At 56.0% G+C, this 15,151-nt stretch overlaps 1 protein-coding gene across 4 annotated transcripts in view; it reads left to right on the top strand.

Moving 5' to 3' along the window:
- Nucleotides 1-15,151, top strand: part of SORCS2 (sortilin related VPS10 domain containing receptor 2) — a 548,735-nt gene that overhangs the window by 448,899 nt on the left and 84,685 nt on the right. For all 4 annotated transcript variants that reach the window (XM_054553680.2, XM_024246327.3, XM_054553679.2 and 1 more), the window contains exon 5: nt 9,917-9,990. In XM_054553680.2, the coding sequence (XP_054409655.2) occupies nt 9,917-9,990 (74 nt within the window). The remainder of the gene's footprint in view (nt 1-9,916; nt 9,991-15,151) is intronic.

The raw sequence follows: 15,151 nt of genomic DNA, 5'->3' as shown, positions 1-15,151 counted from the left end.
TGGGGCAGGAAAAAGCCTCTGCCTCACTTTCACCTTCCAAAACTGGCATGAGTGCATCCACCTGACCTGGAAATCTAGCTGCAAGGGAGTCCACATGATGCTGGGCTGCAGCTTTCAGGCCTCTGCAGTGAAACGAGGCACCCTGGAGTGAGGGATGAAAGCATGTTGAGTGCCACCAATCACATCCAACTGCCACTAAGAGTCCAGGGCAGACTCGAAGCACCTCCAGAAACCATGGGAGACACTAGCACGCTCTTCTGTGTGCCCTTCCTGGGCCCTCAAACTGCTCCTTTCCCTCCCTCCTGTCCTGCTTCACTCTGACTTTTTATCTTTTTATCTTTATATGAGAGTGGGAGATGTGTCCTCGCTCACCACCTCCACTGCTTTCTGAGACATCCAGTGATGAAATTCACCCTTCCACAGGATGCACCCATGCAGGTTTCAGCTGCAGTAACTGGGCTGTCCCGGATGTGTTTATTCTTGTTTATTTGCTGGTGTTTGTCTTTTATTAAGCTGAAATGTTCTATTTCTGCAGCAATTGATGGCGGATAGTAAAAGCACCTCCCAGGAGAGTGAGTTGGAAAGGCTTCATAAAGCACCAGGGCAGGCATCGTAAACGCAAGCGCATGAGGCAGTGATGACAATGATAATGCCATCCATTAATGTGGAGGCTTTATTGCCTTGCTCGCAGGAACCCGTGGTGACGACTCGCTTTTTATGCATGTATTGACTGTGGGTATGAGCAGTGCCCTCCCGATTTGGTAAACTGAGACATGAGATAGAAGGGTGCCTGGCCTGAGTCACTCAGATGACACAGAGAAAGGGCTAGAGGTGACCAGCCATCCTTCTTGAAGGCAGGGGTGACTCCTCAGCCCCTGGTACAGTCCTGTGAGCTCAAGTCTGTGAGATGGGAATTGCTGACATAAGAGAGTGCTGTGTGACCTTGAGTAACTTACCTAACCTCTCTGAGCTTCAGTTCTTTCATTTGTCAAGAGGGAAAATTGCCATCTTATGGGTGTGTTTGTGAGTGTGTACATGCATGTGTGTGTGTGAGTGTGTGAGTGTGTGGGTGTGTGAGTGTGAAGTGAGATGGCATTCAACAAGCACAGCTCAGTGCCTGGCTCCATAAAAGGCCACAGCTGCTGCCAGGCTCTCTCACTGAGGCCGAGACAGAAAAAAGTACAATCAATGGCTGGAGCTGCAGGTATTTATTGAACACATACCGCACGCCAGGCACTGTTCCACAAGCTTAGTAAAGGCTCCTTGCCCTCATGAAGTTTATGTTCTAGGGGATGAAAACTTTCTTATAAAAAGTCCTTTCTGAATATGAAAGGTGATGGCTTCTTGCCACAGCTGTGTGCCAGTGAAGCTCCGTTTACAAGCCCAGGTGACAGCCCATGGTTTGCTGACACCTGCTCCAGGGTGTATGGTACACCATCTCTGTGTACCACTATCCCTGGCTGCCTTCCCGCTCCCCAGGCCGCGGTGAGTGGTTGCTACAGAGACCACACCGGCTGAAAATACTTACTACCTGGCCCTTTACAGAATGCACTTACCAGCCCCTGCCCTAGAGTCAAACGTGTTCATTCAGTCAGCAAATGGGCCTCGCGCACCCGGCAGCCACGGATTCCGGGCTACCGCTGGTGCCGCAGGTGAGCGAGGCAGGTGTGTGCCCCCGAGCTGTGAGCGGCTTAGCAGAGGAGCAGGAGATAAACTCCCAGGATGCAACGAAGTCAGCAAACAGCTGTGCAGGTGTGAGCTCCGCACAGTGCACACGGGGCCGGCAGGCTGGGGACAGCGCCGCCAAGATGCAGGCAGCTGAGCCAGGGCTGGGCTGGGAGGACTTCAGGGGTGGGGGTGGAAGGTGTGCATCCATATGGCTGGATTGTGTCCCCCAAAATTCCTATGTTGAAATTCTAACCCCTGGTACAAAAGAATGTGACTGTATTCGGAGATAGGGCTCTTAAATGAACATTAGACTATTAGGGTGGGCTCCAATCCCATTTGACTGGTGTCCTTATAACAAGAGGAGATCAGGACACAGACAGAGCTGGGAGTGGTGGCATGCACTGATACTCCCAGGCAGGAGGGTCAACTGAGCCCAGGAGTTTCAGGGCTGCAGAGAGCTACAACTGCACCACTGCATTCCAGCCTGGGTGATGGAGCAAGACTCTGTTTCAAAAAATCAAAAACTACAAAGAAAAAAAAAAGACAGGCACAGAGGGAAGACCACATAAGGCCGAGGGAGAAGGCGGCGTTTACAAGCTGAGGAGGGAGAAACCAACCCTGCCGATACCTTGATCTTGGACTTCTGGTCTCAGAACCGTGTGAGAATCTGTTTCTGTGGTTTAAGCCGCGCCCTCTGGAGTACGTTGTTATGGAAGCCCGCGTCGGCTAATACAGCATCCTGTGTGAACAGAACATCCCGGACAAAAACCCAGGGGCGGGAGGCACATGCGCATTTTGGGATTGGGGTGCATCCTGTTGGTGGAGTGTGACTTATGCTACACCAGAGGGGGTTTGGTGGGAACAGGGCCCAGGGCAATCACTCAGGGCCTCAGCTGTCGGGCCAGGAGACCTGGACTCTTACCTGTGGAGATGTGGAGCTGGGAATGACGCTGTCCCGAAAAACAGGAGGTAGCCAGGGGACAAGAGGGAAGTAGGGATGTTCCAGGCAGAGGGCACGGCTTGCACAAAGGCCTGGAGGCGAGAGAACAAAAAAGCAGATTTAGATCACAGTGCGTGGTTCAATAGAGCTGAAGCCCAGGGCAGGAGGAAGCTGGGGAAGGGGCCCCCATTCCAAATGACTGAGCTTGGGGAACCATGGGAGTGGGGTTAGCCGGGGTTTAGATGGGCTGAGCAAGACAGACTCTCAACCTCTTTCTTTAAGACAATTTAGCAGTCGTGGGTGCTTTCTCCATGTGTGGCGGCAAAGGAGGGTGGCTTAACAAAGTGAACTCCCAGGATTGTTGAAGAGACAGAGATGATTTCACTCATGGTACCAGGAGCGCAAAGTGTTACCAGACAACCATACACACAGCTGCCTTTCTCACTGCTCACAGTCAGGGTCACGGGTGGAGCCTCCATCTCTGAAGACGCTGTGGAGGCGGGACACCTTTGCCGGGACAGTTCCATGATGCAGGGCCCTGTCTGCTTTTCTTCAGCTGCGGGGAAGAAAGAAGGGACGTTTGCTGCAATTGCACTTGTGACAGTGGTGGGGTCTAGTTTTCAAGGCGAGCTCAGGAATTCATCCACTTTGGTAAGGGAATAAAGGCTGTGTGAGGAAGATCCAGTTCTGATGTGGACGAGGAGGGCAGGGGGGTCACCAGCCACCCAGGATTTGCTACGTTTCACACCTGCAGTCTCCTGGCCGTGGTTCCTTGGGCAACATCCTGGCCACTCTTGCAGTGGGCTCAGCCCTCGGCTGGTTCTTTTGATCTGCTCATCCGCAGAGACCCTGCCATGGGCAGCCTGCATGAGAGCTCTGGGTGTGTTCATCTCGGCTCTGAAGCGTGAACCGTGGTAAAGCATTGCCGCTGCAGGACCAGCTAATTGGCAGCTTGATCATTTGAGCTTCACTGTGGTAGCTTGCGTAGTGTCTCATCGCTGAAGTTTCCGAGATGGGAGACTAGGGGAGGCAGGAGCAGCCGAGGTGGAGTGGGGAAGTGGGGTGGCCTGAGATGGAATGGGGTGCCGGCCCCTGAGGGCTCTGCTTATGGTGGGGCAGGTGGGGTGGCGGGCATCTCTGGGATTGTGGTTGGAGGACCTGGTGGATGGTGGGAAGGAGGGAAGCCATTTACTGAGACTGGAGAGGAGGAGGAGGAGGAGGAGGAAGACACAGAGGCTGGAGGAGCAGGGCTGGTTAAGAAAGGAGCCAGCTCCTGCTGGGCCCTGCTAAGTTGGGGGTGGTGCAGGGAGGAAGTGACTGTTGGAGAGGGTGTCAAGGAGTCAGGGGTCATCAGGGCAGAAACGGGGACTGAGTCACTTCCTGGCAGGAGAGGATCCTGGAAGGGGGATGTGTGGCGTGAGCCTCAGTGGGCCTGATGCCACCCCCAGGCAGCAGCGACCTCGGGACTGAGCCCCCGCCTTCCTCTGCCTGGGAGTATTTATAGAGGGACTCCTAGGTTTCAGGAGCTGGGGCAACCGCTGGGAACAAAACAGACCAACCCCTGCCCTCATGGGGCCTCCTTTCTGGATGAGGATGGGGGCACAGGGCAGATGATGAGGGATGGGTTAGAAGCTGCTGGGTCTACTGAGGGAGGGCGGGGAGTGAGGGGGCTGCCAAGCGGCTTGGCCTCTGCATGGTAGGAGAGCCCAGAATGTGAACTTGGACCTGCCGTGGCGGAGGAAGAGAGGCTAGAAACCAGGGACAGGCACCAGGGCGGCCCCGGGGAGCAATGGGAGTGGACTGAGTGCCGTGGTGGAGGAAGAGAGGCTAGAAACCAGGGACAGGCGCCAGGGCAGCCCCGGGAAGCAATGGGAGTGGACTGAGTGACACAGGATGTCCTAGATCTGAGGAGCTAGAGGCCAGAGAACCAGGGTTCTGAGCATAGCACAAGGCGACATGCCTGGGGATCCCTCCCCCAGGCCCAGCTGGCACTGGCACCAGGACATGAGGGTGCGGTGGACGAAGGCACTGCAGCCCCGTCCTCTCTGGCACCTGGGCCCTGAGCACAGACTCTGACTTCACAGACAGGGCTCTAACCCTGGCTTTGCAATAGCAGGGGCAGGGCCTCTGAGCCAGCAGCCTTAGCAAAGGCCTGACCCAGGGGGTGACTTTAAACTGAGTCTTGAACACCGGCTGGGGATGAGGAAGGGCATTCCAGGCAGAGAGCACAGCAGGTGCCGATGCTCAGAGGACCCTGTGCATACATTAGCACCACAAGTGTGAGTGAGCCCCAAGCTGAGTGTGCCTGGGGTGGGGGCACGCAGGGAGTGAGCAGGATGGCGGCCAGAGAGGGGTCCAACGGTCTTGGGGGGACTGTTACCCATGTGAGGACGTGGGCTTTTTTGGAGGCCACACCTCTCCTGGAAGGTCTGTGTGGAGAGTGGCAGGACCAGGTGTGCTCTGCAGCTGCAGGACCGAGGCCGGGGAGCAGGGGTCCATGGAGACAGTGTGGCCCAGCTGGGTCATGGCCCTGGGTGGAGAGGGGTGCAGCGTGCAGCTGGTGCAGGGTACACAGTTGCATCTGAAGCATGGTGACTTATTAGACATGGCAGCAGGAAGGCAAGGACAGGAACGCAGAGAGGAAAAGGCCCTGGGCACTGGGCTTGGCGGCTGGGTCAGGAGCAGAGGGTGATTAGGCCCAGGTGGGCTTCCAGGAGGAGGGGGCATACCTGCCTGTGCTAAGAAGCAGGGCTGCACAGGGTTGGGCTTGATGACCTATTTCCCTTCTGAGATTCTGCACATCCTTCTTTGGTGAACAGCAGTGACATCCGTGATGTCGTTGGTTCCTCATAACGTAGTGCCCGTGACAAGGACACGTGGGAACAGAAAAGAAGCACGTGGCACAGAAGAAGTCAGCTGTGGTGGCCCTCGGGGCCAGCAGATGTGGCCTCTGATCCTGGCGGCTATTAGTGTGAATGTTGTGCCGGTTATGCAGATGGAGAATCTGGGTTGAGTGGTTGGCTTGAGCCTTCCTTCCTTCCTTTCTTCCTGGGCCCGTGATGGAAATTGCTGTGCTCAAATGATTCCTTCTAGACAGATCCTGATCACAGAAGGAATAAAGAGAAGCGCATTCAAACCACAGATAATTCAAGTGCAGGTCTGACGGGGGTGACCCTGGGCGAATCACTCAATTGCTGCGAGCCTCCATCTTCCGTCTGCACGAGGTACTATTAGAAGCATCTACTTCCTAGCGATGTTGTGGGGGCGCCTTGAGAGGCAAAGGGCCCGGATGGTGCTCGCACGTGGAGCGGATCCTGCTATTACGGGTATTATCAGGCAGTGATCACGACAGAATGTGCTGTGTGCGTGGCAAGTGCAACCACTTTGCAGCGTGCCTGGATAATCCCCAACATCCCTCAAAGCGGGAGGCCAGATTCCCGTTTTAAAGAAGTGGTGAAACTGAGGCTCAGAACAGCGTTGGAACGCACGCAAGGTCTCCTGCTGTGCACGGTGGGCGCTAGTGGAGCCAGGCCTGCTGGAGCCCAAGAACCCTAGACTCACAGACGCTCCCCTTTTAAACACTACAGCTGGGGCATCATTTTATAGATGGGGAAACTGAGGCAAGAAACTGACTCAGCGGCCATGACACGGAGGCAGATGCCAGCTCCACAGACCCGGGTCCCCGCCTCCCTGTCCAGCCCTCTCTCCCCTCCCAGCCCAGCCCAGCCCAGCCCAGCCCAGCCCAGCCCAGCCTAGCCCAGCCTGCCTCCTGCATCAGGCGCACCTGTGCGGCGGCGCCAGCGACCTCTCCTGGCCCAGGCCTGGATCTGCAACAAAACACGGTGAGCTCTGAGCTTTGCTTCGATAACAAGGATTTCAGCATATGATGCTTCTGGGGTGCAAAGGATCCCCTAAACGCCACATGGTCCATCCTCCCTTGAGAAATGCAGTGCGGACCGTATTGCACCAATACAGCCCCTACTCCCAGAGGCGCAGCTGGCAAAAACATAATGCAAATCAAAGATGAAATGGGGACATCAGTTATAGAATCACTGGCCCAGCCCCGATGTCTGTGTTCACTCATCACCTGGGAGTTAGGGATGAAACACATTGAAATGCAAATGAACACCGAGCCAGAGTCAGTGGAGAGGCCTGGGAAAAGGGACAGAGTCTCCTGTTGTCCGGGATGGGGAAAGGCAAACGTGTGTTGCGGATGCGCTGCGTGTCAGACACGGGCTAGACTTCCAAAGCACGTGATCCAGTTGAATCATCCCGACCTTCTGCGTGAGGATGAGGATTGTCAGCCCAGTTTTATGGCTGGGGAAAACAGGCCTGCCCCGGTAGCTGGTTCCAGGTGAGGATGGGAGCCCAAGCTTCCTGGCATTGCTGTTAGGAGATTGTCCTGGCCACTCTGGAGAGAGAAGAGGAGGACAGACTGCCTCCACGAGGCCCCTCTGCTAACCCGTTCATCTTCTCTGGAATGGACAGAGGATTTTCCCAGTTGCTGTGCCAGACCCCTGTTGACTCCAGCAGGGATGGCACCATGCCCAAGAGGCCACAGAACAGACCCAGAAATAGCGAATGAGACACAGGGTTTATTGGAGGAAGTTACATGCAGGGACAGTCTGCTGGCAGTGGGCTGGACAGGGGAGCCGCTCCAGTTTGTAAGAAGCCTGCAGTTTATGTAGCTTTTTCCCTCCACACCCTCCCCCTAGCAACCTCCTCCCAACCCAGAACAGAGGGCCGCGACCCCCGCAGGGCCTGCATTCCAAGGGATGGGCCAGGGCCTGTTCCTCATGGGTAAGGGGTGAATCTGTGTGTTGGCCACTCCCAGATTCCTTAGCTGGGGCCTCGGAAGGCACATTCTTCTTAGGCCATGGGAACATTCTCAGGGCGTGCTTCAGTGACCTTCATCGGTTTAGGGGCTGCTTCAGGGAAGAAAGGGGAGGGAACGGAGAATAGGCTTCCTGCTTCTGCTGTTTTCTCGGTTTCCAAGATGCCACATTTGCGGTAGCGTTTCCAACACCCATAGCCAGTTTCTCATATGTAGAGTGGCGCTATGAAGTCCCACCCCCTGGCATGGTGGGGCTTGGTGTGGCCAAGAGGAGCGCCCTGATAGAGATGCCTTCCCCACCCCACATGCTGCGACGCCCGAGAGCTGGCTTCCCTCCTGCCAGAGGAGATCTCGGCTCCCTCCAGGACTGTCTCTTCCATGCAGGAGGGGGAGGCCCTTTCCCACGGGCCATTGTGGAAAGGGGAGCAGCTCTGGGCCTTGTCCGTGGCCCTGGCAACTTCACCTGGCATTTCCAAAACTCATAGCTTGATCAAGGTCCTGTCTCCACCTGAGATCTCCACGCCAGAGCACTGGGTGTGAACCTTAGGACCAGCTGGCCCCTTCCCTTCTCCCCAGGCCTGGGGCACTGACCCAAGGACCCCCTGGCTCCATTCATTCCTCCCAGGCCTGGGGCACTGACCCGAGGACCCCCCGACCCCGCCCACTCCTCCCAGACCTAGGAGTGGGCTCCCTGAGTATCCCCGGCCCCGCCCACTCCTCCCAGACCTAGGAGTGGGCTCCCTGAGTATCCCCGGCCCCGCCCACTCCTCCCAGGCCCCAGAGTGGGCTCCCTGAGTATCCCCGGCCCCATTCACTCCTCCCAGGCCCGGGAGTGGGCTCCCTGAGTATCCCTGGCCCCATTTACTCCTCCCAGGCCCAGGAGTGGGCTCCCTGAGTATCCCTGGCCCCGCCCACTCCTCCCAGGTTCCCAGGCACAGATCCAAGAACTCTCTCACCCTCTTTGCTTTGCTTACCCCTCAGAGGACCTGTCCAGCTGCCTGTGCAGGCCTCTCTCAAGCCCTGTCCTCTCCATTCTGCCACCGCCCTCAGCTGGGCCCAGGCCTGGCCTCCTCAGGGCTCCCTGCCTCCACCCACAGCCTCTGGTGTGGGATCCCTGAAACGCTGTCTGACCACGGACCCCCTGAGCGCCTCATCTTATCCATCTTAACCGGGCTGGTGGTTTTGGGCAGGGCCAGCTGTGTGATTTGCAGGGTGCAGTGCAAACTGAAAAATGTTGACAATCAGGTCAAGTGCTTTTCCTTTCTTCTGAGCTCTCTCTCTGGGCCTGTCACCATGTTCTTTATGAGCCATTTAACACTGTGCTCCCTGGCCCACAGGGACACCCTCCCAGGCCCCCAGGGCCGGCCTCAAGACAGTGCTCAGGGCACCCACCCCTGCCCCTTCCTGGGCCCAGGCCTGGCCCTGGCACTCACCAGGGACAAGGACAGTGGTGGTCACTGTGTGGAGACAGGACCACGGGCACAGGCAGCTGAGAACCCCTCCCGACGGCACAGGGCTGGAGAGGGAGCCTGGGCGATCAGCCCAACGCATGCTCTCTTGCCCCCTCAGCCTTCACTTCCAAAGCTCCAATTAAAGACAATTTTTTTTTTCGGTTGGAGTTTTGCTCTTGTTGCCCAGGCTGGAGTGCAGTAGCGTGATCTCGGCTCATTGCAATCTCCGCCTCCTGTGTTCAAGTGATTCTCCTGACTCAGCCTCCCGAGTAGCTGGGATTACAGGCATGTGCCACCACGCGCAGCTAATTTTGTATTTTTAGTAGAGGCGGGGTTTCTCCTTGTTGGTCAGGCTGGTCTCGAACTCCCAACCTCAGGTGATCCACCTGCCTCGACCTCCCAAAGTGCTGGGATTACAGGCGTGAGCCACTGCACCTGGCCCTAAAGACACACTTATTAAGAAGTTCAAGTCGGCGGCTGCAGAGAATTAAGCCCCAGGTGTGGGGCCCTTCTGAGCAAGGTCCCTGGGCTGTGGCACTGGTCACACACTGTGAGGCTGGCCCTGGTGTCAGGCCCCAGCCCACCTGCGCCTGCACTGACCCCTGCAGCAGATATCACACCCCTGCCCGGGGCCACTGCTGTGTCCTGCCATCCATTCACTGCTCCAGCCCTGGCAACACATGGCTCCTTCCTCCCAAACGCCCTTCCTCCCATCCTCACACCGGATTATAAAGTCCTTCCCACCTTTGAGGCTCAGACACACCTCCTCTGTGAGACCCCTCTGGATTTCATCCTGGAGAACCTCGTCTCCTGGCTCCTGCCAGCTGGCCTGGGGACAGGAATGGTTCCTCCTGGGGGCAGTGGGGTTTGGCCTGCACCCCAGCATGAGCACAGCGCCTCCGTGTGTCCATTGGACAAGGCTGACTTCTCCTGGGGGTGTGGCAGTGACATCACCCTCTCTCAGAAGCAGCTTATTCCTGACGTCCTGACCAAGCTTTTGTTTCTCTTTTTTCTGCCCTAAAGCTCTACGTGTCGTCTGACTTGGGGAAAAAGTGGACACTTCTGCAAGAGCGAGTGACCAAAGACCACGTGTTCTGGTGAGAGCACTTCCCCACCCCGAACCCGTGGGGCCCGCAGCTCTGGTGAGAGCACGTCCCCCAAACCCTTGGGAGCCCCTCCCTGCAGCTCCCTTTCCTCCTCTGGACCCTCCCCAGCCTGGGGCCGGGTCCCCACCGTCCACTGTCTCTGCCTGCAGCCCCACACCCTCCTCATCCCAGGGGAACCCCCAGTCGTTCTTCCTGTTCCACAGTGGGTGGTATCAGAAATGGTAGAGTCCAGGGGTTGGTGTCCCTCACGCCATGTTTTTACCCATGAACCAGCTATGTGGCCCTGTGCCACTGCTGTTCCCTTCCCGAGCCTCACAGCATCCCCAGTGGAGAGTGGTGCTGATGTACACATGTTCCCAGCACAGCACCCGGCCCACCGCTCCACACTCCCTGCCCGACCCCAGGCCCTGACTCAGCCCCGACTAACAGACCCTGTGGGTGCTGACCCAGCCTGCCTCAGCCCTGCTCTCCTGCTTATCCGCACCTGGGCTCCCCTTCCATTGCTCAGCCTGTCACCCTTCCCAGCCCCTGCTGGGTGCCAATGAGCAGGACAAGTTTGGGGTTGTACCCCAGACAAGCCCCCACCCCGGCCTCCTGAGGAGCCAGACCCAAGAAAGGAGGCTCCTGTCCCAGGCAAAGGGCCACTGGGGGCCTCTGCATTCAGACGGTGGGTACTAGCCACTCGAGTGCATCCTCAGGGGATGCCTCTCAGTGTGCCCCCTGGGCAGCACCCCAGCCTCACTGCACGGGGGCCACTCAGCTTTCCTTGAGAAATGTCTGTGGGATGCATCCATGAGGGCTGCGGAGGATGAGGGCTTGCCCAGGGTCTCAGGCAGCATCACGGGGCCAGGAGCCAGTGCAGCCGTTCAGAGCTCAGGCCTGCCTCTCTCCTGCTGGGGCCATATCCCTCCTTCTGGTCACACTGCCTTTCATGTTGCACTGCTCCTTCATGTGCTGATTCCATGGCATTCCTCTTTCTTGTGAGTGTACACGCACACACACACACACACACAGTGCTAGCCTTTCTCTTTCTTATCCCACGTGTGGAACAGATCATTGCACGGGCCTCCTGCACAAGCCACAGCCCAGTCTCCCCAACAGAAAAACACATGGAAAGGGCTTCCTACCCGTCCTGAGGGCGCAGGGCTGGAGAGGGAGCCCGGGCTATCAGCCCTACAGACACTCTCTTGCCCCCTCAGCCTTCCCTTCCAAAGCTCCAATTAAAGACAAAATTATTAAGAGGTTCAAGTTGGCGGCTGCAGAGTGGGCAAGGGCCCTTCGTAATGTCACGCTGACAGTGGCAGGAGACTGGCGTCCTGGCCACCCCACAGGCTGAAGGAAGGCTTTTTCCTCTGGAATGCCGACTGCTGGTGTACACGCCGTTGGCTCATGGGGAGAGGCGACGGCCGTCTGTCTGCGGGCTGCCCACGGGAGGGCCCAGTTCCTCCCTCAGAAACCAGAGCACGGCCATCCATCACTGGCCTTGTCATTGCCGTCAACTGTCAGGAGCCAGAGCTGCCCTGCGGTGGGATGCCTGGGCCTGAGCGCTCACAGAGGTGGGGCGCAGAGCCAGGAGGTGCGATTTCTGAGCCAGGTCGCTCTGGGGGATTGGCAGAGCTCTGTTCACTCCTAAGCCAGGCCAAGCTCATGGACAGCTCTCCAGCCAGAGAAAGAAACCGACCCAGAGTGCCCAGAGGGAAATTGGCGATAATTCAAACATGTTATTATCTCAGGCAAATCAAATTGTTTCCTCCCCCAAGTTTCCCTGCTGTTATTCGAGGGAATCACAGCAGACGCTGGCCACTACGGCCCCGGCCCCGGCCCCGGGATGTCTCCTGGAGCGTGGTGACAGCGGTGGGGATGCCTCCCCTCCCCTTGTAAGCAGTGAATAATGCTGTTTTGACAGCATTTCCAAGGAGCTCTTTGTCCTTGAACTGACAGCGGGAATTGCCAAAGCCCCGTGTTCTGTCTGAAGCTCAGACTCATTAACGTTTTGCGAATCTACACAGCAAGCAAGCTCATTAGAGTGGCCTGCAAGCGAGAGGGAACAGCCCCAGGTGCCCTGATACCTGCTGCCTCCTGGGCAGGGCCTCGGGCACCCGCCTGCCACCCTGCCCTCAGTGTCTCCATGCCCCAGAACAGAATCATAACAGCAGCTGCCCCGCAGCCACCCTGCTTTGAATACTGAGTGTCCACCGGGCAGCGCATGGAGGCTCTGAATGCACCATTCCATGGCATCCCCACAGCAGCCCATGAGGGTCTCCCTCATGTCACAGGGAAGAACTGAGGCTCGGGCACGCATTCTAGGTCTCATGTCACAGGAGGGAACTGAGGCTCGGATAGGCTCGGGCCCACATTCTAAGTCCTGCTGCTCCCAAGCTGTAGCCCTGAGACTCGGTCCACCTCTGGCTGTGGCCAGTGGACCTTGCCCTCTCTGCTGGGTGGTCTGGCCACCTGGGCTTCACCAGGTGTTCCTGCATCTGCCTCCTTGCTCAGCCCCACGCTCACCTAGGGAAAGCCTCAGCCTTCCTCTCCGTTAGCTCTGGGCCTGGCCCTGGTGCAGGGCACGGGGGCGGCAGGGCCTCTGTCCATAGAAGGAAGAGGTGGAGGTCTCCCCTCTACAGCCTTGATTATCACACCTTTCCGGGCTTAATGGAACCATTTGCACTGGAGCTGCCCTCAGCACAAATGGGGTGAAAGTCAGTTCCCACCTCCCCAAAACACTCACTCCGAGGGCTGCCTGCCCCAGGCCATCTCACAGGCCTGCCATTTCTAAGCAGTGGAGACCTCAACAAGCAAGAAGGCCTGTGTGTCAGGCTTGCCATTTCCTGCGGAGAGTGGGGTTCTATCTGAGATATTATAAATACAGTCTAAGAGAGTCTTCAAAACCCATGACTGAGGGGCCTGGAGCAGGGACCAGGCCTCAGGCCACCTGTACACCAGTGTCTAGCCCAGGGCCTTCACCAGTACACTGAGAAATGGCTGTGGGAAGTGCTCAGAGCAAGAGACTAAAGGAACAAACATGGTAAATAAATGAATTTATAGGGTGAGTGACTCAGGAAATGAATGAGTAAATGGCTGAGTGAGTGATGAGTTAGGTAATGAATGAATGAGTGAATAAATGAGTGAATGAATGAGTGAATGAGTAACAACTGAGTGAGTAAATGGATGAGTAAATAACTGAGTGTGCGAGTGAGGGAATGAATGAGTGAATGACTGAGTGGTGAGTTGATAATAAATGAGTGAATAAATGAGTGAGTAGGTGAGTAAATGAATGAGTAAATAGCTGAGTGTGTGATTGAGTGAAAGAATGAATGAGTGAATGAATGAGTGAGCAAGTAACTGAATGAATGAGTGAGTGGGTGAGTGAGTGGGTGAGTGAGTCACTGAATGAGTTAGTGAGTGAGTGAATGAGTGACTGAGTGAATGAGTAATTAGTGAGTGAGGGACTGAGTCTGTGATTGAGTGAGTGAGTAGCTGAGTGAGTGAGTCTGTGACTGTGTGAGTGAATGAGTGAGTGGTGGCTGAGTGAGTGAGTCTGTGACTGTGTGAGTGAATGAGTGAGTGGTGGCTGAGTGAGTGAGTCTGTGACTGTGTGAGTGAATGAGTGAGTGGTGGCTGAGTGAGTGAGTCTGTGACTGTGTGAGTGAATGAGTGAGTGGTAGCTGAGTGAGTGAGTCTGTGACTGTGTGAGTGAATGAGTGAGTGGTGGCTGAGTGAGTGAGTCTGTGACTGTGTGAGTGAATGAGTGAGTGGTAGCTGAGTGAGTGAGTCTGTGACTGTGTGAGTGAATGAGTGAGTGGTGGCTGAGTGAGTGAGTCTGTGACTGGGTGAGTGAATGAGTGAGTGGTGGCTGAGTGAGTGAGTCTGTGACTGGGTGAGTGAATGAGTGAGTGAGTGGGTGAGTGAGTCTATGACTGAGTGAATGAGTGAGTGAGTCATTGAGTGAGTGAATGAGTGCGTCTGTGGTTGAGTGAGTGAATAAGTGACCGAGTGAGTGGACGAGTGATTAGTGAATGAGTGACTGAGTGAGTCTGTGATTGAGTGAGTGAATGAGTGGCTGAGTGGCTGAGTGAGTGAGTCTATGACTGAGTGAGTGAATGAGTGAGTCTGATTGAGCAAATGAGTGACTGAGTGAATGAGTGAGTGAATGAGTGAGTGGGTAAGTGAGTGAGTCGGTGATTGAGTGACCGAGTGAGTGACTGAGTGAGTGAGTGAGTGAGTGAGTGAGTCTGTGATTGACTGAGTGGTTAAATGAATAAGTGAGTCTGTGACTGAGTAAGTGAATGAGTGACTGAGGGAATGAGTGAGTGAATGAGTCTGTGATTGAGTGAGTGAATGAGTGAGTGGGTGACTGAGTGAGTCTGTGATTGAGTGACTGAGTAAATGAGTGAGCAGGTGAGTGAGTGAGTGGATGAGTGAGTGAGTCTGTGATTGGGTGAGTGGGTGAATGAATGAGTGAGGGCAGAGGGAGCCTGTGCCCCAGGTGTCATTGCCCCGCTTCACAGATGATGGATGATGAGGCTAAAATTCCATATTCCTGGTGGAGGATCTGCTGCTGAAGGGAACAATGCCTGTCTGTATTCAGGAGAGAGTAATGTCAGGCCTGAGACCTCCTTTCCAAGAAGCTTACAAATGGTCTATTCACAAAAGCCGAAATCAACACTCCACCTTGAAAGGGAGAGCTCTTTAACTAGGGTCAAAATGATTGATGCTGGTGCCCCTGTGTTTGAAATCTCAATAGACTACGGGGAGTCCCAGCTGGCTCCCGTCACATGGCACATCTGTGGGGTCTGTGCCACTCAAACCCATTTATGGATTTCCCCTGTCCACCTGGGGCCACTTGGTTGGACCTGGTCCCTGGAGAAGGTGAAGCAAATGGGGATCCTGGTGCCAGGCAGGTTGGGAGGAAGGTTGGGAACCGAATGGGGCCAAGTCTGGGTGGGAAACTGTCAGTGGTGGGGAGAGGTCATGGGGCACTGGGCACTCTGCCTGAGGCATCTCAACCGCTTGCAAGCAGGCCATGGGGGTGCTCCTGCCCCCAGCGCTGAGTGGCCACTGATACCAGGAAATGACTTCCTCATCTTGAGGCTCAGTTTGCTCTTGAGCAAAATGTCCATGAGAGGGACTGGTGTGGTAAATGATAAGCGGC

The sequence above is a fragment of the Pongo abelii genome, chromosome 3, assembly GCF_028885655.2.
Source record: "Pongo abelii isolate AG06213 chromosome 3, NHGRI_mPonAbe1-v2.0_pri, whole genome shotgun sequence".
NCBI classification, from domain to species: domain Eukaryota; kingdom Metazoa; phylum Chordata; class Mammalia; order Primates; family Hominidae; genus Pongo; species Pongo abelii.
The sequence above is the reverse complement of the archived record's forward strand: the minus strand, read 5'-3'. Positions and strand labels throughout refer to the sequence as shown.